General features: G+C 50.7%; 1 protein-coding gene across 3 annotated transcripts in view; it reads right to left on the bottom strand.

Moving 5' to 3' along the window:
* The window catches only part of LOC119966356 (V-type proton ATPase 116 kDa subunit a1-like), a 228,052-nt gene that overhangs the window by 70,306 nt on the left and 133,511 nt on the right, over positions 1–24,235 (bottom strand). For all 3 annotated transcript variants that reach the window (XM_038797882.1, XM_038797883.1, XM_038797884.1), the window contains 3 exons: positions 14,856–14,995; positions 14,330–14,490; positions 116–209 (listed from right to left, as the gene is read on the bottom strand). In XM_038797882.1, coding sequence (XP_038653810.1) covers positions 116–209; positions 14,330–14,490; positions 14,856–14,995 — 395 coding nt within the window. The remainder of the gene's footprint in view (positions 1–115; positions 210–14,329; positions 14,491–14,855; positions 14,996–24,235) is intronic.

The following is a 24,235-nucleotide window of genomic DNA, read 5'->3' as shown; positions in this document are numbered from 1 at the left end:
TTGTTCTCTCATTTTTTCTCTCATTTTTTCTGAGATCTAAATAGTAATGTCAGAATAGAATGATACAGAAATCTTTTTATGGAGGAAAAGAAATTGGAAGCTTAATACCACTTACTGGGTCAATGCCAAATGGATAGGGTCGTCCTGAAAACACTCCTCGCACTGCAGGATTCAACTGGAGTGTGGCTGAATTATGTAATGTTTCATTGCTGTAAATAATTTATAAACACAAACACCATCAAAACCTGACATTATAATGACATTAACAAAGGCACTAGACTAGTAATCCAGATGGTTGGCCTAAGGATCCAGACATGGCATTCAAATTCTGCCATGGCAGCTGGGGAATTTAAACTCAATTAATGAAATAAATCAGGTCTAGAAAGCTAATATTATTGATCGTGACCATGGATCTACTAGATTGTCATAAGAACCCATCTGGTTAATTAATGTACTTCAGAGCAGGAAATCTGCTGTCCTATTCTGGCCAGGCCTACATGAGACTCCAGACCCACAGCCAGATGGTTGACGCTTAACCGCCCCCTTAAATGGCTTAATAAATCAAGTCAGCTGGAACAGATTGCTGTGGAAATGTCACTGTGGCAGTAAATTCACTACACAGACTGCAATAGTTCAAGAATGTAGCTCACCACCAGCTGCTCAAAGGCAATATGCGATGGACAATAATCGCTGGCCTTGTCAGCAACACCACTCCCCACATGTATAAAACAAAACTCAGTCAATTTATTTTCACAATATGATACTTTCACATTTGAATTTTACAAAGGCATATAAAAAAGGTCTTTAAAATATTTATGATAACTGGTAGAGCCAGAGAACCATGGGATGTTAAAGCACAGGATTGTATTCAGCTCATGTGGTTATGTTAAAGCAAATACATGTGTGTGTATATATATATATATACAGAGAGAGAGAGAGACAGAGAGAAAGACCATACAACTTCCTTTTTGCCTGTATTGCCTGAACTGGGTTTTTTGTTTTATAATATTTCTAGGATGTGAAATTCAACTGGCTGTTCAGCAGTGTCAAGCTAATAGAGTTGAAACCAGACTGGTTGCCATGGTAATCTGAAGTGGTATTTAGCTACCCCAAGAGGGAGTCACTTCTGGGACAAACCAGCATCGAAACTACTGTTTGCGCATGTTTTTGTAGCTTTGGAACAAAGGAAGGATATCAGTAATTTGAAATGGCCAGAAATGAACAGGCTCAATACACTATCAGTAAGGTCGAGGGTGGTCAGCTTAAAAGCCAGTTATTTTCTTCATTAGTCAAATATTGAGAGATATGTTGCTTGCTCAGTATTCTAAGGGTTAGCTCAACAAAGAGCCCTTGGTAAGTGACAGCTTATCAGACTGAGCCTCTGACTTAAGTCAGGGCACAGAAAATATTCTCCCTCTGTCCTGCTCTTTTCTTCCAGATATAAAATAAACTGTGAAGTTAGCAAAAAGTTTGCATTTGCAAGGTGTGAATCAGCTGACTTTAGAACAATTGATATCGAAAGTCAGCCTGTGCCTAATGTGTTAAGTAAGGTTGCATCTTTGTTAGGATCATTGGAAATGGACTGATTTCACTGTGAGAAATGTTTTCTATTTGCTTGGGTACCCAACAAAATAAATTTACAGACCCACACTCCTCACATCTGCCTGTATCTTCCTTACAACCCACTCTACACCAAGCCCCAACACATGTATTGCCCTCTTTGGCCAGGAACCTCGGGGACGATTATCTGATATGGAGGCCAAGTGTTCGCGCCGTCGTGAACGCCGTAGTGTTTCACGACGGCGCGAACAGGGCCCGGGTACGACCTATTCTGGCCCCCACAGGGAGGGGGCTGGAGGGGTTCACGCCGCTCCAGCCTCCTTACCGCCGCGTCAACCTGCGCATGCGCAGTTGGGCCGCGTCAACATGCGCATGCGCGAGGGACTTCCTCCGAGCGCCGCCCCTGACCCAACATGGGGTCGGTGTTCAAGGGCCAGACGTGCCAGGAAGTAGGCCCGGGGGGAGGGGGAGAGGCCGGCCCGCCGATTGGTGGGCCAGACCCCATGGAGGCCCCCCCCCCCCCGGTGAAGGAACCTCCTTCCCTCTCCACAGGCTACCCCCTGACCATTCCTGCAGAGTTCCCGCCAGCAGCGACCAGGGGTGAACGGCGCTGGCGGGACTCTGTCGTGTCGGAACAGTCGCTCGGCCGGAGAATCGGTGGCCCCGCCGATACCAGCGGCCGGTGCCGTGCCAAACGTGCTGAATCTCTGCACCTCGGAGAATCACGCACTGGCGTCGGGGCGTCGTGGTGCGGTTGTTCCGATTCTCCAGCCCGACGTGGGGCTCGGAGAATCGTCCCCCCTTGTACACAAATGCCACCAGCTACAGACCCCCCATAGAACCTGCCTCCCAGCATCTCACTGTGTCCTTTCAGTGCGCCAAGAATAAGGCAGACCATAATTGGCACGAGCGCCAGAAGACTGGAGAAGGAATGCCAGATATTTGGGTCCAGACCCCTCAGAGGAGAAGTCCCTGCCACTCACAGGGGAGGCCGAGGTGAGGGTGGTGACTGTGCTGGAGACCAGCATGCGGCAAACAAGTGAGAGCCCAATGCAACACAAATGTTCCAATAGCAAGTGAGTCACCCCTCTCCCACAGACTAATCCTTCCCAAGATTTCACCCCAGGTGTTTTGTCTTGTCGGATCTTCAGCAGACGGTGCCATACGGCCAGGGTTGCTGTCCCCCAGCCAGGTCCTGAGCACACCCTGGAGCACCAATCCGGGGAAGACACCGACTTCTCGGCACTGCTTTCACCAGCACCACCCACCGTCACAGAGCCGATCACCTCAGTGAGTAATGTTAGCGATCAGGCTCCTGGGTCACATTCTGGTGAGGACAAATGCTGCAGCACATCATATGGAGATAATGACTCTTGAGGGAGCAGACGGTCAGAGGGCTGCCTAATCCCCAGGACCAGCTGTCCAGATGGTGTTCTTCTGGAAGACATTATCCCATCACTGGTCCAGATGCAAAAGTACAGCCTGAATCTTCAGGAGAGTGTGTCAGCAACTTTCCAGTGTCAGCAAGTACAGCTGGAAGAGTCCAATCACCTTCAGGTGCAGGAGATGCTGCCGACAATGCCTGGCACGCGGGCCAATACTGAAAGGGTGGCATCCACGGTGGAAGCCTTGCGGCAAGACGTCAGCCATTGTCAGGATGTCCAAGGCTTGGGGCACCCTGTGCTGTCCATTGCTGAGGCACAGAATAGGAGAGCCCAGTCACAGGCAGACAAGTCTTGGGCGCACATGGACATTGCTGCTGTCATAATATACACCAGTATATCATGGTGCAGACACACACACTGATGGACACACACAGGGACCAATCAACATGTACAAACACCGCAGCCAATCACCAGTTAGAATACACACACTATAAAGGCAGAGGGCACCACGGTTCCCGCTCATTCTGGGTGCCGCCTCTGAGTGCAACAAGAACTCATCCAGTCCAGCACAGACTCACAACACGTGCTGAGAGAATCAACTGTTCGGACAAGGCTTAGGTCTCTAGTTTAAGTTAGCATCATTTAGACCCACAGTCATCGTGTGTTAGTTAGTTAGAAATAGTTAATAAAATTGAGTTGAACCTTCATCTGTGTTGGAAGTGTCTGTTCATCTCTCAAGTCTACACTAGCCAACACTTCATAGTACCAGAAGTTGAGGGATGCTCGCACTTCTGAGACCTACCTTTCAGTGATCTGCCTTCCACCAGTCTCGTGCCATCCTACAGAATGGACTCCGTTCGCCCGCCGCCGCCTCTCCGCATTGCAGGGAATCTGGGCTCCAACTGGAAACTTTTCAAACAGTCCTTCCAGCTGTACCTCGAAGCCAGGGACCTGGAAGCTGCCTCGGACGCACGGAAGATTTCTCTCTTCCCCTTCACAGCCGGTGACCATGCTCTGCACATTTACAACTCGCTCACCTTCGATGAGGGGGAGGACAAATCGAAGTTCAAGACCATAATTCTGAAGTTTGACAGCTACTGCGCGGTCGAGGTCAATGAGAGCTTCGAGAGAAACATGTTTCAGCAGCGAATTCAGGGTAAGGACGAGCCTTTATTACCCACCTCCGCAGTCCTTGCGCAGTCCTGCAACTATGGGTTAACCTCTGACTCCATGTTCCATGACCAGATTGTTTTTGGTGTTCAATCTGAGCCCCTGCGCCAGCAGCTACTAAAAGTAAAGCAGCTCACTCTCTCTACGGCCATTGAGACCTGTGTGCTTCATGAGCATGCCTCCACGCGCTACTCATGCATCCAGGCTGCTGAAACAGCACGGCAAGCCCCTTACGAGGCAGAACGGGTCTAAATTATTAAATCTTTTCAGGCTCTGGATCTGAACGATGGCGGCCATTTTGCACGCTTTTCGCAGAGTCCCGCGCTTACACGCAGCGAGCGTGCCGACATCACCGACCGCTTCGCGCAGGTGCGCGCTACGCTGGATTGCCCCACGCATGTGCCGTGGCGCGACGAACGTCCGACGCTCCGGCGTGCGGCAACTGTGGCTCCGCCCACTTAAAACGGCAATGTCCCGCGAAGTCCCGACGTTGGCAAGCGAGGCCACTACGCTGCAATGTGCAGACCTTCCATGCCTGCTGCTTTTAGGAGGTTCACCCAGCCCCACAGGGACGTCAGGGCTATGCAGCCTGCCATCAATGAACCTACTCGAGACCTTGATTCCAACAATGACCCACAGGTCCCGTTCCAAATCGGCGTTGTTACTACGAACAGGATGTCCCCCAAGGGTGGCACTGAACCTGTCCACGTCCACAGCGTCAGCCAGGATGATGAGTGGTGTGCCACCATTATGGTCAACCGGTCCCCTGTCAGGTTCCGCCTGGACACTGGCGCTTCTGCCAATCTCATCGCGTTGTCAGATTTTCGCAAGCTCTGCGTACAGCCTGCTGTCCTGCCTCATGCGTGTCAATTGCTGGACTACAATGGCAATGCCATCGCCGCCAGCGGCTCCTGCCGCCTTGAGGTGACACATCGTGCTCACACAGTCATTCTCCCATTCGAGATTGTTGCTGCCTCAAAAGCCTCCTTGCTTGGTGCACAGGCATGCAAGCTGCTCCACTTAGTGCAGAGAGTACACTCTCTCTCTTCAAGCGATGTGTCTGCATCCTCTGACACAGACTTCAAGGCGCAACTCGACTCCATCATCCAGCAATACCATGATGTTCTCGAAGGCATGGGCACGCTCTCGTACACGTATAAAATCTTACTCAAGCCCCACGCCACGCCTGTCATTCACGCACCTCGCAGAGTCCCAGCGGCCCTCAGGGACCGCCTCAAGCAACAGCTCCAGGACCTCCAGGACCAAGGAGTCATTTCTAGGGTCACGGAACCCACAGACTGGGTAAGCTCCATGGTCTGTGTCAAGAAGCTGTCCGGCGAGCTGCGGATCTGTATTGATCCTAAAGATCTGAATCAGAATACCATGCGGGAGTACTACCCGATTCCGAAACGTGAGGAGCTCACGTCCGAGATGTCCCATGCCAAACTATTCTCAAACTGGATGCCTCGAAGGGTTTCTGGCAGATCCAACTCGATGAGTCCAGCAGGAAGCTGTGTACGTTCAACACACCCTTTGGCAGGTTCTGCTACAACCGGATGCCATTCGGCATCATCTCTGCGTCCAAAGTTTTCCACCGGATCATGGAGCAGATGATGAAGGGGATCGACGGCATCCGGGTATATGTCGACGACATTATTATCTGGTCAACCACCCCGCAGGAACACATTGCCCGCCTTTAGCGTGTCCTCAGGCGCATCCATGAACACGGCCTCCGCCTCAATAGGGCCAAATGCTCCTTCGGCCAGTCGAGTATCAAGTTTCTGGGGGATCACATCTCCCACCAGAAGGTGCGTCCGGACGAGGACAAGGTTGCAGCAATCACGTCCATGAAGACGCCCGAGGACAAGAAAGCGGTCCTCCAGTTCCTGGGTATAGTGAATTTCCTCGGGAAGTTCATCCTGAATCTCGCCTCACACACCACGGCCCTCAGAGACATGATTCGCAAAACCACAGATTTCCGATGGCTCCCTGCTCACGAGCGCGAATGGCAGGAGCTGAAGGCCAAGCTTTCCACAGCCCCAGTGTTGGCCTTTTTCGACCCGACCAAAGAGACCAAAATCTCTACTGATGCCAGTCAGTCGGGGATTGGTGCCACGCTCCTGCAACGAGACGAGGCCTCGTCATGGGCCCCCGTTGCGTATGCGTCGCGGGCGATGACTCCCACAGAGCAGCGCTATGCGCAAATTGAGAAAGTGTGTCTCGGCCTTCTCACTGGAGTCGTGAAGTTCCACGACTACGTCTATGGACTTCCGCAGTTCACGGTTGAAACTGACCACAGCCCCCTTGTAAATTTGATCAAAAAGGACTTGAACAACATGACGCCTCGCCTCCAGCTTATCCTACTCAAGCTGCGCAGGTACGACTTTCAACTGATCTATACCCCTGTCAAGGACCTTGCCATTGCCGATGCCCTCTCAAGGTCAATCACAACTCCGTGTGATCATGACGGCTTCATTTGCCAAATAGACGCTCACGTTCAGTTTGCAGCCTCCCATTTGCCAGCTACGGATGCACGACTGATGCAAATTTGACGCAAGGCAGCAGCTGATCCACTTCTGCAGCGGGTGATGCGCCTAATGTCGGACGGGTGGCTCAAGGGCCAATGCCCGCAATTTTACAACGTCAGCGATGACCTGCCGGTTGTCGATGGGGTGCTCCTGAAATTGGATCGCATTGTCATCCCACAAAGCATGCGCCAGCTGGTGTTAGAGCAACTCCATGAAGGCCATTTAGGAATCAAGAAGTGCCGCTGCAGGGCCAGAGAAGCCGTCTACTGGCCGGGCATCAATGATGACATCGCCAATGTGGTGCTCAACTGCTCTACCTGCCAGCGTTTTCAGCCCACCCAACCACGGGAGACCCTGATGCCCCATGAGCTTGTCACATCGCCTTGGACCAAAGTGGGCATCGACTTGTTCCATGCATTGGGCAGGGACTACGTCATCATCATCGACTACTTCTCCAGTTACCTGGAAGTCATCAGGCTGCACGATCTCACATCCTCGGCTGTGATCAGGGCTTGTAAGGAGACATTTGCCCGACATGGCATTCCGCTGACAGTCATGTCGGACAATGGCCCCTGTTTTGCGAGCCAGGAATGGGCCGGCTTCGCCCGACTCTACAACTTCAAGCACGTTACGTCCAGTCCCCTATACCCCCAATCCAATGGGAAGGCGGAAAAGGGGGTCCACATCGTTAAGCGGCTCCTCAGCAAGGCCGCCGACGCCGGTTCAGATTTCCATCTTGCTCTGCTGGCATATCGCTCCGCCCCGCTCTCCACCGGCCTGTCGCCTGCTCAGCTACTAATGAACCACACCCTCAGAACGACGGTGCCATCAATTCTCACTTCCAACCTCAATTATGTCCCTGTGCTCCACCGCATGCACATGTCTCAACTGCAGCAGAAAACTTCTTACGATTCACGGGCTGTTGACCTTCCCGACCTCCATCCATGCAACAAGGTTCGCATCCACCTCCCGGATGGTGGCTGGTCTGCGCCTGCTGTCGTTCTAAGGCAGGTGGCCCCCCCGCTCCTTCCTGGTCCGCTTACCGGATGGATCCATTCGGCGCCACAACAGGTGTGCTCTTTGCCTGGTTCCAGGGTCGTCACGGGATCCTCCGACCAGCTCTTCTACTGATCCCGCCGTGGACTGTACGGTGCTTCCGGTCGCTCTGCCTGCCCCTGGCAGAGGCTCCTGAGCCGCCAGCCATTGCCCACCCTTGAAGCGGTCAACCAGAGTTCGTCGCCCACCTCAGAGACTGAACTTATGAACTCTGTACACATGTGGACTCTCTGAAATGATCTTTTTTCCTATATCCTTTATTGTTGCATTCGTTATCCAGTGATTTGTAAATAGATTCGTTGGTTGTTCCAGTTCATGGTAGTCATCTGCACCAGGCACCTTCCTCTGTAAATAGTCTTGTTCCCTGTATAAAGCCTTGTACATATGTCTTCACACCTTACACGTAGCTAGGTACATTCTCCACACACCCACACTATTTATTATCACATGCTTATATCAACTTTTTGTTTTATAAGAGGGAGGATGTCATAATATATACCAATATATCATGGTGCAGACACACACTGATGGACACACACAGGGACCAATCAACATTTACAAACACCGCAGCCAATCACCAGTTAGAATACACACACTATAAAGGCAGAGGGCACCACGGTTTCCACTCATTCTGGGTGCTGCCTCTGAGTGTAATAAGAACTCATCCAGTCCAGCACAGACTCACAACACGTGCTGAGAGAATCAACTGGTTCGGACAAGGCTTAGGTCTCTAGTTTGTTAGCATCATTTAGATCCACAGTCATCGTGTGTTAGTTAGTTAGAAATAGTTAATAAAATTGAGTTGAACCTTCATCAGTGTTGGAAGTGTCTGTTCATCTCTCAAGTCTACACCTGCCAACACTTCAGCTGTGGCGCTCCAGAGCTTGGCCCATTCGTAAATGGTCATGGCCAAGCGCATCGAGAGCATTGGCCGAGCGCTAACTGACCTTGGCCAGTCACAGAAGGACATGTCACAGGTGCAGAGGGACATGACCAAGACAATGAGGGAATGTCTCACTCACTGAGGGACATGTCCCAGTCTCATGGCTGAGGGCATCGAGACCATGGCTCAGACCAGGGCGGGCCTCCTACATTGGCAGCGGCAGGTGATTTTGGCGCCTTCGGAGCTCAATGTACCCTCACCTCCATCCCATGGAATAGTTCGGGGCCAGCGAGACTCCGAGGATAGGAGGAAGCAATGGGGCCCATTGTGGCACCTCCCATGGGAGGCGCCAAAACACCTCAGCGCTTCCAATCCCACCCCCCCCCCCCCCTCCCCCCACCTGTCATTGGCGCATCTCATAGGCAGCGGGCAGAACAGGGTGAAATGTCATCACCTTTACATCCAAAGGTTATCAGGGCCCATCCAGGCGTAGAACCTCCAAGGGCATCATAGGGTAGAGGGCAAGACAAGCAGCAGGCCACCTCTACTGCTGATGTGCTATCTGGGGTAACACCTGGAAGAAGTGGGAGGCCACCTAAGATAAGGAGGGTAGATAACACTTAATTTGGCATGGGTGTAGTAGGTAGAAGGTAGTTAGGGGTTAGGGCTCACCATTGATCACTTTTGCACCACCAATCCGACTTGCCTATAGCTCTGTCTGACTGATGTGAAGAATGGGCTGGGGCTGGGTGTTGTGTGTCTGCTGGGTAGGAAGTGGGATGGTAGAGGTTAGGACTGGATAGGGCCCCCATGAAAATGAACATCCCATATGGTGACACTCTCACTGAGAAGTGGCAGGGCATGGTGGCAACAGTGTGAGCCCTCCTTGTATGGCAGCATCCCTAGTGAGTGAATCCTAATCATTCACCATCTCCTGCAACCCCCACCAGCCCTTTCCAAGATATATGGGCCCATGAGAAGGATTTTCCAGTGTACATGCCGGGATCACCCGGGTGGACAGTGGTATATTATCCTAAAGACAGGAGTCAGACTATGTCAGATAATGTGGTGCAGCAGAGCTCATCTCACAGCGAGTTGTCATCATCCTAAGTCCATGGACAGGATTCACTGATACTGCCAACCCCAGCCAACACCCTGTGGTGATGCTGGTAGGACATTTGGAGGGGGGAGGGGGAGCTGTGGTAGTGGGAAGGAGTGGGAGTCTTGGGAAAGGTGGAGTGAAAGACAGTGGGAGAGGGAAGGGTTGAAAGGACTGAAGGACCTGCGTGCTCCTGCAGCACAATGTTGTGCAGGATGCAGCAGACCACCATGATGTTCCAGACCCTCCTGGGGTTATAATGGAGAGCTCCACCAGAGCAGTCCAGGCATGGAACCACATCTTGAACAAGATGATGCACTACTCAATAACGCTCCTGGTTGTTGAGTGAGCGTCATTATAAAGATTCTCTGCCTTGGTCCTGGCCTCCATACAGTCATCATTAGACATGACCTGAGCAGGCGAGCCTTGTCGCCCAATAGCCAACCCAACTCCCGAGGGACCGCTTCAGAAGTGCCTGGGGCGGCACGGTGGCACAGTGTTAGCACTGCTGCCTCACAGCGCCAGGGATCCGGGTTCAAATCTGGCCTCGGGTGACTGTGCGGTGTCTGAACTTTCTCCCCGTGTCAGCGTGGGTTTCCTCCGGGTGCTCCAGTTTCCTCCCACAGTCCAAAGATGTGTAAATTAGGTGGATTGGCCATGATAAAACTGTAGTCCAGGGATTTGCAGGTTAGGTGGCGTTACAGGGATTGTGTGAGGGAGTGGGCCCATGTGGGGTGCGCTTTCAGAGGACCAGTGCAGACTCAATTGGCAGAATGGCCTCCTATAGGGATTCTATGGTACCAGTCCCTGTCAGCAGGGGTACTGGTGGCTGCTGCAACCCTGTTGCGATAGACTGCGTGGCCCCAGTTCTGTTTCTACTGTGGGTCTCCACACTTTGTGGACCATGTGTTATCCTGCAGCGGGGTGGCAACTGGTTGTGGGATAGAGACGGTCAACTTGTGCTGCCAGTCGCCTCAATGCCAAGGACAGCTCCTACAAATGGGGTTGAGCAAGAGATGTGCGCATGTGTTGGGAGATTAGCTGCAGTGTTATGTGGAGCCTGGGTTTAACACACAGGTTGTGACAGGGAGCTGGTCAGATTTCCTGGCCGGGGGCAGGGTGGGTGGGATCAGGGGTGGGGTGGATAGGTAGGGCATGGAGACATCTTGTGATCCTCAGGGGTGGGCTAGCTGATAGTGTCATTGGTGAGGTTTCTACCCTGAGAGGGGGCAGTGTGCCAGGGAGGGTTCCAATGGCCATGGTACATATATGCCCTTTGTTTGAGGTGAGCTCTGCTAATCTCCAGCACCCTCTGCTGTGGGCCTGCATTTCTGAGGAGTGGCAGCACCTGCTGGGCTGGTGATGGAGCTTGGCCACGCCTATCCGCTGGGGTTCGGGGGTATCCAGAGGGGCATGCTGGGTAGGTTTACACATGACCAGAAGCCCTCTGGGCATGTCCAGGATACAGTGAGCAGTCTCAACATCCAGGAGCCTGAAATTTGCAGCTAAGGGGTGGGTTTAAATCAAATAATGCAGCAAAGCCAGACCATCCCAATCCCGAGGAGGACGCCCCGAGTGCAAGCATTTGTCACCAAGTTGTTCCCCACTACTCCGATGTCCAGGCATAACCCCCCAGCCTGACCCCCCCCCCAGCCCGACACGCCCCTTAGCCAGCCTCCCCAGCCAGCCCGACCCCACCCCCAGCCAGTCCAAAACCCCCCGCAGCCCGACACCCCCCCCAGCCCGACACGCCCCTTAGCCAGCCCCCCCAGCCAGCCCGACACCCCACCCCCAGCCAGTCCAAAACCCCCCCCAGCCCGACACCCCCCCAGTCAGCCCGACACTCCCCCCCCCAGCCAGCCCGAAACCCCCCCAGCCAGCCCCCCCAGCCAGCCTGACCCCCCAGTCAGCCTAAAACCCCCCCCAGCCCGACACCCCAGCCCCAGCCAGCCCGACACCCCCCAGATCAACACCCACCCCAGCTCAAAACCCCCCCCAGCCAGCCCAACACCCACCCAGCCCGACACCCCAGCCCCAGCCAGCCCGACACCCCCCAGATCAACACCCCCCCAGCCCGACACGCCCCTTAGCCAGCCCCCCCAGCCAGCCCGACACCCCACCCCCAGCCAGTCCAAAACCCCCCCCAGCCCGATACCCCCCAGCCAGCCCAACACTCCCCCCCAGCCCGACACGCCCCTTAGCCAGCCCCCCCAGCCAGCCCGACACCCCCCCCCCAGCCTGACACCCCCCCCCCAGCCCGACACGTCCCTTAGCCAGCCCCCCCCAGCCAGCCCGACACCCCACCCCCAGCCAGTCCAAAACCCCTCCCAGCCCGACACCCCAGCCCCAGCCAGCCCGACACCCCACAGATCAACACCCACCCCAGCTCAAAACCCCCCCAGCCAGCCCAACACCCACCCAGCCCGACACCCCAGCCCCAGCCAGCCCGACACCCCCAGATCAACACCCACCCCAGCCCAAAACCCCCCCAGCCAGCCCAACACCCCCCCCCCAGCCCAACACCCCCCCCAGCCCGACACCCCACCCCAGCCTGACACCCCCAGCCCAACAACCCCCCAGCCAGCCCGACACTCCCCCCCAGCCAGCCCGACCCCCCCAGCCCGACACCCCCCCAGCCAGCCCAACAGCCCCCCCCAGCCAGCCCGACACCCCCCCCAGCCAGCCCGACACCCCCTCTAGCCCCACACCCCCCCAGCCCGACACCCCCCCAGCCAGCCCAACACCCCCCCCAGCCAGCCCAACAGCCCCCCCAGCCCGACACCCCCCCAGCCCTACACCCCCCAGCCCGACACCCCCCCAGCCAGCCCCCCCAGCCCAACATCCCCCCAGCCCGACACCCCCCCAGCAAGCCCAACACCCCCCCAGCCTGACACCCCCCCAGCCCGACACCCCCCCAGCCCAACATCCCCCCAGCCCAACACCCCCCCCAGCCAGCCCAACAGCCCCCCCCAGCCCGACACCCCCCCAGCCAGCCCAACACCCTCTCAACCAGCCCAAAACCCCCTCCAGCCAGCCCAACACCCCCCCCCCAGCCAGACACCCCCCACCCCGACACCCCCCCCAAGCCCAACACCCCCCTCCAGCCAGCCCGACACCCCCTCAGCCCGACACCCCCCCCAGCCTGACACCCCCCCAGCCTGACATCCCCCCAGCCCAACACCCCTCCAGCCCAACACCCCCCCAGCCCAACATCCCCCCAGCCCAACACCCCCCCAGCCCAACATCCCCCCAGCCCAACACCCCCCCAGCCAGCCCAACAGCCCCCCCAGCCCGACACCCCCCCAGCCAGCCCAACACCCTCTCAACCAGCCCAAAACCCCCTCCAGCCAGCCCAACACCCCCCTCCAGCCAGACACCCCCCACCCCGACACCCCCCCCCAAGCCCAACACCCCCCCCAGCCAGCCCGACACCCCCCCAGCCCGACACCCCCCCCAGCCTGACACCCCCCCAGCCTGACATCCCCCCAGCCCAACACCCCTCCAGCCCAACACCCCCCCAGCCCAACACCCCCTCAACCAGCCCAACATCCCCTCCAGCCAGCCCAACACCCCCTCAATCAGCCCAACACCCCCTCCAGCCAGCCCAACACCCCCTCAACCAGCCCAACACCCCCTCCAGCCAGCCCAACACCCCCCTCCAGCCAGACACCCCCCACCCCGACACCCCCCCAAGCCCAACACCCCCCCTCCAGCCCGACCCCCCCAGGCCGTATATTATTGAGAGTATATTATTGGGATAGTGTATGATGGGTTTCAAATCCAAGGGAGATAGATATGTTTAAGATACAGCTATTATCCAGTTGAATGGCAGATAGGCCCAAGTGGTTACAGCCTACCCCTGTTCATGTGTTCCTTTTCTCAGTATACATTTTTCAGTATGCTTTCCCTGAATAGAGAAAAACGTATGTGGTGTAACATTTTTGCAGTTGGGTCGACAGATCAAGGGTTGCATTTGGGTTATCTCATTGTTAGCAAAATATATTCTCATAAAGGTTGCAGGGGATGTAGGTGCCCTTGCAGGACTGATTGTTGAGGCTGCACCTTACAGAATAACGAACTGATGTCCAAAATTTGTGACCCCGGCTGTAGTTATTCTTGACTGACTTTGTAATAGAATATAGAACATAGAACATAGAACAGTACAGCACAGAACAGGCCCTTCGGTCCTCAATGTTGTGCCGAGCATTGTCTGAAACCAAGATCAAGCTGTCCCACTCTCTGTCATTCTGGTTTGCTCCATGTGCCTATCCAATAACTGCTTGAAAGTTCCTAAAGGGTCCGACTCCACTGTCACAGCAGGCAGTCCATTCCACACCCTAACCATTCTCTGAGTAAAGAACCTACCTCGGACACCCTTCCTATATCTCCCACCCTGAATCTTATAGTTATGCCCCCTTTTAACAGCTATATCCACCCGAGGAAATAGTCTCTGAACATCCACTCTATCTATCCCCCTCATCATCTTATAAACCTCTATTAAGTCGCCTCTCATCCTCCTCCGCTCAAAAGAGAAAAGCCCTAGCTCCCTCAACCTAGATCAGTTTGTTGATCTATGAGTAGGTTTCACATTACTGTGCAAGAATACAGTTACTTATACAGTTCAAGGACATTCTTGTGCCATTCTTACATCCAAGGTCCATTTGGCTGGAACATAGCTCTGACATTCCAGGCTGATCCAAAGAGATTGAAAGTTTTTGAGAAGCAGTCATTGTATATTAGACCAGTGTAGATCGAGAAGAGTCCCATTAGCAGGATGATGTAACGTCCATGACACAAAATGCTTAGAATCTAAAAGCAAAGTAAGAATTATTTCAATCTAATTGATGTGATACAAATAATGAAATGATTGAGCGCACTATTACAAATGTGAACAGATTAATTTTACTTTTTTTCTAAAACAAAGTTACTTTAAAATATTGTACTTTATTACGAATTAATATATTTTGGATCGCTTTAATCAACATTTAGCAAATGTTCATAAATTAAATATTTGAGAAATGTGAAATTAAAATGAATTACAAATAAAAAATATAAATACTTTAGATTCTAATTTCCTATAATAATGTGACAAGGTGGATGTTGGTTATTCAGTTGTGGAGATTTCCTTATTTCACATTTGTCAGGACAATTATTTGGTGAAAGAAAACACTTACCTCATTATTCATATCTATGTTTCTATGGTGTTTTTCATACATGATCAGCCCCAGAGCCATTATTGCCATCACTAGTCCATGTCCACAGTCACCAAACATGATAGCGAAAATGAAAGGGAACGTGATGATGCTATAAGGGGCTTCATAGGGAATAAAGAGCAATTTCAGTACATGGCCACTGTTAGTCAGCATTGCTTGAAGAACAATTTTTGAAATCTGTGTGATGAGAAAAAGTTATTTATCTTGCATCTTTCTCATCGTCAGAATATCCTACAGTGCCTTACAGCTGTGAATTGCTTTTAAAGTGTAGTCATTTGCTTTGTAGGTGAAGTGGCAGCCAATTTTCACAAAGCGAAGATGAATAACCATTCATCTGTTTTTTGTGGTATTGGTTGAGTGATAAATGTTGGTCAAGGGAAACTTCCCTGCTTTTCTTCAAATCATAGAATCCCTAAAGTGCAGAAGGAGGCTATTCGGCCCATCAAGCCTGCATTGACCCTCTGGAAGAGCACCGCACTGACCTACCTAGGCTCATTCCCCCACCCTATCCCCATAACCCCACCTAACCTGTACATCCCTGGACACTAAGGGGCAATTTAGCGTGGCCAATCCACCTAACTTGCACATCTTTGGACTGTGGGATGAAACCCCAGAGGAAACCCACGCAGACACTGGGCGAATGTGCAAACTCCACACAGACAGTGACCCATGGCTGGCATTGAACCCGGGTCCCTGGCGCTGTGAAGCAGCAGTGCTAACCGCTGTGCCACCGAGTTGCCCTATGGTGCCGTGGGTTCTTTTAATCCATCTGAGAGAACAGATGGGACTTTGACTCCAAGAAGACACAACCAAAAATATAATAATGATTCAGCAGCAGCCTAAATTATGTGATCAAATTCTGGAGTAGAGGTGGAAACCATGACCTTCTGACTCAACTGATACAAAATAACCATATGACATCTGCCAGACACGCTGTATGTGGTGTTTTCATCAAGCTGACATGTGCAAAATGTATAACCTAGAAGTTATTGTTGTTGGGTGAATGACACTCCTTTGTCCATAATTTAATTTTGATACAAATTTTCTTATTTCAAATGGTTTCATGTCTTCGCTGGAATAGCAGGAAAAGGAATGTTGTGCTCGCTCATTAAGTATTTGTCAACTAATCTCAACAATGGTAGGTAATATATATGGTATTAGAAATAACCCACAGTCATTTATTGATCAGAGAAGATTGTTGTAAAACAAATGTCATTTATATACCGCCTTTTATCAAAATAATGTCTCAAGGTATTTCATAGATAGATGTAAGTAATACAGATGCTGAGATAGTAAGGAAGATGTTCTCGGGGTGACTGTTTAACATATCAGTCTTGGCTCAGTGGTTGTAGTCTCACGCCTGAGACAATAGTTTGACTCAAATCCTGAGCCAACACCTCAGCATAGTATTGAGGGAAAATTGGAGGTGATATTAGAAATGCGAGTTCTTCTCTTCTTTCTTTGACCCTTGCTTATGGACCTTTCCAAATTATTTTTTTAAAGGCTACCTTAATCAAATTATCTCATGTGAATCTAGGGGAGCTAAGAGCTGTTCACAAACCTATTGCTCTACTGTGAGCCACTGTCGGCCAATGCTGGCTCCCCTCCCATTCTCCTTTCCTTTGGCTCAAATTGGTCCTGGGACTATCTACGAGCCAGCCTCTGGATGTACGATGGGATGAGGGATCAAGGCAGATAAATGGAGTTAAGATGCAGATCAACCATGGTTTAATTGAATGGCAGAACATTCTGGAAGGATAGATGGCCTATGCCTCATCCTGTGTTCCCATCTCTTCTGTCCATTTGAACTTGCTGATTCAGCGACTGGTGTTACTGAGCACTTTTCTTAATTTTTTTCCTGCTGATTTTAGGATTTCCTGCCCCAGAGTGGAATTTTAGAGCCCCTAAATGGACAGTTCTGATCAGATGGGGCATAAAATTGCTTTTTAAAAAAAGAAATCACAAACCTGAAACGAATCCACTTTGAACGCAGACACTTTTGATTTTAATGGAGGCAAGGAACCAACCTGCTCTCAGGAACCAAATGGTTCATTTATACATTTTATTGAGACTGCCTGTTTCAAATTTTTTCACCAGTTTAGGTTTAACCCTGACACGGGTTCCCATGCTTTAGCAAAATGGAGGGTCAAGGTAGGGAAGGGAAAGGGGCCAGGAAAGAGCAGGAGTGCTCGTCCTCTGGTCCCAAAGTCTAAGCCAGTGATTTTTACTGCTTTCGATATCTAAACTTTTTGTTTACACCATGGTATCTTCTGAAGCCACAATTTCCCGTGAAGATCAGACTGTGGGGATAGCTGATGGGAGGGAGGGGGTGGTGGTGATGTTGCAGCATTTCAAAAGTTAAATGAAATGAAATAAAATGAAAATCACTTATTGTCACAAGTAGGCTTCAAATTAAGTTACTGTGAAAAGCCCCTAGTCATCACATTCTGGCGCCTGTTCGGTGAGGCTGGTACGGGAATTGAACTGTGCTGCTGGCCTACCTTGGTCTGCTTTCAAAGCCAGCTCTTTAGCCCTGTGCTAAACCAGCCCCTCTAACGTGATTAAAGCAGTGAAAATTATTTCTAGGAATTATATTACTGAACTGACCTGCTTGACTTGTGATCGTCTGTCACTGAGGATTGATGACCACTGGATGACTAACTCTTAAATTACGGATTATTTTAAGTGATTACTATTGGTGATCATTTAATTTGCTGATGAGTTGCCCATGTTGTACTGCAGATTGCATCTGGTAACATTCCCATTGACCAGTTGCTAAAATGGTGGAGTCCATGTAAATAGCGATAGGGGCAGCCATTTGATTGCTATTGACGCCGCTTTTCTACGAGATACACCCAAACCACCTTTCCCAATGGCAGGGACTAATTTTTACCTGACAGCATTTTCTCTGGTGCACGCTTGCCATCTGCAGCAATCATCTGCAGTGTAAAAGGGTGTGACTTGGGTGCTGAAACCAGCAGATGATGTACTGATGATGATCCTGCCTGACATTACAACTGCTCCAGCTCTCCATCCAGTGACTGGAATAGCTAAATTGTGTAAGACGGTCTCTAACCACACATTTTTCTGCAGCTGTTAATCATTTCTTTTTTGAACTGTTTGGAATTGACACATTTCATTAGCTATTTGGGAAAGTAAAGCTTTTTCAAATATGATGTGAAAATAACCAAAAACCTTTTGAAAGAGAAGAGGATTATATTTAAACATCTCCTGCTGAAAAGCCTGTGAACAACTTATTCACTGCAGCTATTAATTTAAATCTGTTTCAGTCAGTTACTTAATTACAAATCTAGCAATTGACTGATTCAGTTCAGTCACATACAATTTGGCTAATGTGTGTTTTTATGACTGGTGGCATCATTCAGAGAAGCTAGTTAAAATTCTTTGATTTATAACGAAAGTGCTTTTGCATAATACTTGCTAACTCATCTCCATAGTACAAGAAAGACAAATAAACACTTATATGTTCCCATTTACCATTTTCCTACAAATGGCAAATCAGCCCTTAGTCAATTTGTGACCAGGGTGTTGTGATTATTAGTAAGCTGTCGTGAAGTATAACAACTGTAATTATATACTACAATGTACCATATAATCCAAATTCTCTGCCTTGCTGCTGATTATGTAGGTTCATTTGAAATACTTTTTGGCCTTGTTCGTGTTTCTCACACAGAATTTAGCAGTTTACAATTTTTTTCTGATTCGTTCTTTGGGTGTATGGGGCAGGATTCTTGCAGCCCAGGGCCGGGCCGGAGAATCCTCGCAACCGGGCCATGCCGCCCAGACGCCGGCACGCAATGCTCTGCGGAGCGGAGAATCGGCGCCATTGGCGCCGGTGCGTTTGCCGTGGCTCCAGTCGCGGGCCGCTGTACCCTGTCGGGCTGCCAATTCTTGGCCTGGGTTGGGCCGAGTGGCCGCTCTAAAAAGGCAGTGTCCTGCCGGCACCGTCCACACCTGGTTGCAGCCGGCGGGAACTCTGCATGCAGGGTTGGGGGGGTGGCCTGTGGGGGGGGGGTGGAGGGGGGCTCCGACCCCGGGGGGGCCTCCGATGGGGCCTGGCCCGCGATCGGAGCCCACCGATCGGCAGGCCAGCCTTTCGCTCCCCGGGCCTATTTTCTTCCCCACCGGCCCCTGAACTGCGCCAAGTTGTGTCGGGGCCGGGGCGTTGAGAGAGGCCACCGTGCATGCGCGGATCCCGCAGTGCACAGTTCGTGCCGGGATGGGAGGCTGGAGCGGCACAAACCACTCCAGCGCTGTGCTGGCCCCCTGTAGGGGCCAGAATCAGTACACCCAGTGGCCCGTTCATGCCGCGGACACTGCCGCCAAATGGGAGAATCCCGCCCATAATGTCAGACGTAAAAAATAAAGAGCTGGCTGCAGTCTACAATTTTGCACTGCTTTCTTGACTTTCTATTATTGTACTATAGAACGTATTTTCAAATAAATTAAATCGGGGGTGGATTTCCTGCGCCCCCCGCAGTGTGTTTCTCAGTGACGGGAGGCAGCCCATCATTGGCCAGTGGTGGGATCTTCTCGTCCCGCCGCCGTCAATGGGGTTTATCATTGAATCCGTTCCCCGCCAATGGGAAACTCATGGAGGGGGTTCGCCGTCAGCTGGACCTGGAGATCCCACTGGCGAGAACGACCAGAAACCGCCCCTCCCCCAGAATGAATACCCCCTGGGGAAATATTTCAAGGGTCTCACAATCGCATAGTCACAGTGAAAATGGGAAAATCAGGAAGCTTGAGACCGTTGTCTCAATCAGTGGAAGATGAATACAGGGGTGCACTTGGACTCACTGATTTTTGTTGCACCCTAAGTGGTGCTGGGTACAGACCCAGGTAAATCTTCCCTTTTATCTGCATAATCTGGCTTGGCAGAATGATAGAACACCTTCATTCCACTTAACCATTCAGTGTTGAGATCATAGACCAATTTGTCACTTCACCTGATGTGAACGAGGCAGTCAAGGCCCAGTGGTGCATTCACTGCCCTATTCCTGCTCTGTACCTGAAACGTAGGTCGGAGCAATGCCCACCACCACTTTCAGGGCAAAATGTGGACATAAAGGTCATTGCCTGATGCATATAGTACTGATGGGCAGTGCCGGCATAAGATTTTCTTAAAGGTTTGTGCCTTGGAAATACCTATATTTCTGTTTTAAAAGCCCCTCCCCCCAAACATAGTATAGAATCAAAATGGAAGGCATAGAACATAGAACATAGAACAGTACAGCACAGAACAGGCCCTTCGGCCCTCAATGTTGTGCCGAGCCATGATCACCCTACTCAAACCCACGTATCCACCCTATACCTGTAACCCAACCCTTAACCTTACTTTTATTAACACACTACGGGCAATTTATCATGGCCAATCCACCTAACCCGCACATCTTTGGACTGTGGGAGGAAACCGGAGCATCCGGAGGAAACCCACGCACACAGGGGGAGGACGTGCAGACTCCACACAGACAGTGACCCAGCCGGGAATCGAACCTGGGACCCTGGAGCTGTGAAGCATTTATGCTAACCACCATGCTACCCTGCTGCCCTATAAATGGCATCATGGCCACTCCACTCCGGTTCAGCTTGGAGGAGGAAGAACCACAGAGGCAGATTGGGAAACTTCAGGGGGTTGCAGTTATGGCTAGAAAAAGACCACAAAAGGAAGAGGAACCTTTGCCCATACGGTCCCCACAGGCCGAGTCACTAGCCTCCAGCTATACAAAAAACAGTACATCACGAGACAGAACTTCTGCAGAGAAACCTCTCAGATCTGTGCAGTGATAGTGAAAACTGCAAACAAGTATCCCAGCTTCTGAATTAACAAATGACCCTTAATTCCATTTCACCTTGAGGTCTCCCCAGATTGCAGCAGGTACCAGGAAACCTTTTCTTTTGGAGGTTTGGTTCCCAAAATCATCTCCATCTTTGGCAGCAGAGCTAGAAGTCCAGGTTACCCTCTAATGAGCCATCGCCTGGTCTGCCCCTTTCACTAGATCATTGTTTACTTGTGCTTTGTGGTACACATAGCACAGGCTTCTCTGATTCACTATCTATCCCACTCAGGATGTGCTCGGATTCTGTGCTGGGTTTTGGATGGATTGGGCAAGTGCCAATGTTCCTACGGGAGAATTTCCTCCTTTGAGTCATGTTCTGCAGGCTCCAGGCTTTCAGAGTACCTAGAAAATGGGAGATGGACAAGGGTCAGCATGGCATGATAAGTTCTAATCAGGTGCGGCATAAAATTGGCAAAACTATACGGCACCTGATTGCCATGCTGACTGTATCTGTGATATCTTGAGAAAGAAAATAGGTACAAGTAAAAGGCAAGAAGTTGCTGAGTGAAGCTTCTGTTGTGATGTGATGACATGCACCTTTAAGGGGACAAACATATCTTAAACTACAATCAGCCATTACCCACCCCGACAGAATGTGATGTATTAGTCCCATGACTTGTGTCCACTCTATCAGCAGCAGTGGTAGAAATTAGATGTATTATCTTTAGCTACCGAGTAAATTTTATCTGTAAATAGTCTTATGTTTAAATTAAAAAATCAATTGTTTCACCAATTTTTCTGTATGATTGGTATATTTACAGTGAAGAGAAGAAGGTAACCGCTTCCAGCATCATCATTGCCAGAGCCAGAGTTAAACCATCTGCTTGCAACAATGATCCCTATGGATTCCTTCTCCATCTGATTGGCCACATGGATGGAGGCTGACCACAGATCTCTTCCCCGGTTGTTGTGAGTCAACTACTTTTGCAAAGAGAGAGGGAGTGAGTTAGCACCTGGATGATATAAAGGGTTGTGCAGAGGCGTGACAATTCTTCCTATTGTGTGAATACTGCAAAGGAGAAAGAGCAAGTTGAAGGCACAATGGAATGATTGTCGTACAGTAGAAAATGTCCCCAATGTGAAATGTGACAAAACGCAGCTAAGGAGTGAACTATGTCCAAGCTCATGCCCAATATGAGTAAAGTACTGTTGTGTGTGTTGTGGAGTCAGCAGCATCAGGTGAATATGTCACTGTAAGGAGAAGGAGAGTTGGTAAAATATCATATTATGTTTGAAGTGTTAGGGAGGGGAAGGGCGTTAGTCAGGAAGAGTGCCATGACTCAGGTCTCATCCTGAAAACTGAGATAGCAAAACATTTTCTCACTCTTGCCGTTCAGTCGGTCAGGTTCTTGAAGTGTTTGAGACACTGAGATAATGTGATAATAACATGAACATTAACAACATTCAGACACTAAATTCACTGACACTACTTCACTGATCTCTTAAAGTAAGTGAGGTTTCAACATGGAAATAAAAACAGGACTTATTTTTTTCTTCTGTTCGTAGAGTATAGCACATTAAAATCCATTTACAGAATGATGGTAAGAGACATTGCCATAGCACAGTGAGGCAGCACGGTAGCACAGTGGGGGCAGCACTGTGACTTCACAGCACTAGGGTCCCAGGTTCGATTCCCAGCTTCGGTCACTGTCTGTGTGGAATCTGCACATTCTCCCTGTGTCTGCGTGGGTTTCCTCCGGGTGCTCCAGTTTCCTCACACAGTCCAAGGAAATGAAATGAAAATCGCTTATTGTCACGAGTAGGCTTCAATGAAGTTACTGTGAAAAGCCCCTAGTCGCCACATTCCGGCGCCTGTCTGGGGAGGCTGGTACGGGAATCGAACCATGATGCTGACCTGCTTGGTCTGCTTTAAAAGCCAGCGATTTAGCCAAGTGAGCTAAACCAGTCCCTATATGCAGCTTAGGTGGATTGGCCATGCTAAATTGCCCTTAGTGTACAAAAAGTTGGATATAAAAGTTCGTCTTCATCGATCGACAGTTCCAACGTGCCACAGCAAATAAACGCACCGACCTCCTCAGAAGACAAACACGGACACAACCGACAGAGTACCCTTCGTCGTCCAGTACTTCCCCGGAGCGGAGAAACTACGACATCTTCTTCGCAGCCTTAAACATGTCACAGATGAAGATGGACATCTTGCCAAGGTCATCCCCCCACCCCCACTACTTGCCTTCAAACAACCGCACAACATCAAACAGACCATTGTTTGCAGCAAATTACCCAGCCTTCCGAACAGCGACCACAACACCACACAACCCTTCCATGGCAATCTCTGCAAGACGTGCCAGATCATCGACATGGGTACCACCATTACACGTGAGAACACCACCCACCAGGTACGTGGTACATACCTGTGCGACTCGGCCAACGTTGTCTACATCATACGCTGCAGGAAAAGATATCCTGAAGCGTGGTACATTGAAATGAAATGAAAAATGAAAATCGCTTATTGTCACAAGTAGGCTTCAATGAAGTTACTGTGAAAAGCCCCTAGTTGCCACATTCCGGCGCCTGTCCGGGGAGGCTGGTACGGGAATCGAACCGTGCTGCTGACCTGCTTTAAAAGCCATCGATTTAGCCGAGTGAGCTAAACCAGCACCTGGTTGGCGAGACCATACAGATGCTGCGACAATGGGTGAATGGACATCGCACAACAATTGCCAGGCAGGAATGTTACCTTCCAGTCAGAGAACACTTCAGCAGTCAAGGGCATTCAGCCTCCGATCTTTGGGTAAGCGTTCTCCAAGGCGGCCTTCAGGATGCGCGACAACGCAGAATCGGCGACCAGAAACTTATAGCCAAGTTCCGCACACATGAGTACGGCCTCAACCGGGACCTTGGATTCATGTCGCATTAGATTCACCCCCCCACCAGCTGGTCTGGGCTTGCAAAATCCTACCAACTGTCCTGGCTTGAGACAATTCTCACCTCTTTAACCTGTGATTATCCCTCTCGCATTCAAAGTATCGTCTTGCATTTTTGACTTTATGTATATATATGTTTCTGGAACCTACCTCTTCATTCACCTGAGGAAGGAGCAGTGTTCTGAAAACTACTGATTGGAAACAAACCTGTTGGACTTTAACCTGGTGTTATAAGACTTCTTACTGTGCCCATCCCATCAGTGATAGGCAGCATGGTTTTGTGCAGGGAAGGTCATGTCATACAAACCTAATAGAATTCTTTGAGGAAGTGACAAAGTTAATTGATGAGGGAAGGGCTGTAGATGTCGTATACATGGACTTTAGTAAGGCGTTTGATAAGGTTTCCCATGGCAGGTTGATGGAAAAAGTGAAGTTGTATGGGGTTCAGGGTGTACTAGCTAGATGGATAAAGAACTGGCTGGGCAACAGGAGACAGAGAGTAGTGGTGGAAGGGAGTGTCTCAAAATGGAGAAGGGTGACTAGTGGTGTTCCACAGGGATCCGTGCTCGGACCACTGTTGTTTGTGATCTACATA

Source organism: Scyliorhinus canicula, chromosome 5 (assembly GCF_902713615.1).
Source record: "Scyliorhinus canicula chromosome 5, sScyCan1.1, whole genome shotgun sequence".
Lineage (NCBI taxonomy): Eukaryota > Metazoa > Chordata > Chondrichthyes > Carcharhiniformes > Scyliorhinidae > Scyliorhinus > Scyliorhinus canicula.
The sequence above is the reverse complement of the archived record's forward strand: the minus strand, read 5'-3'. Positions and strand labels throughout refer to the sequence as shown.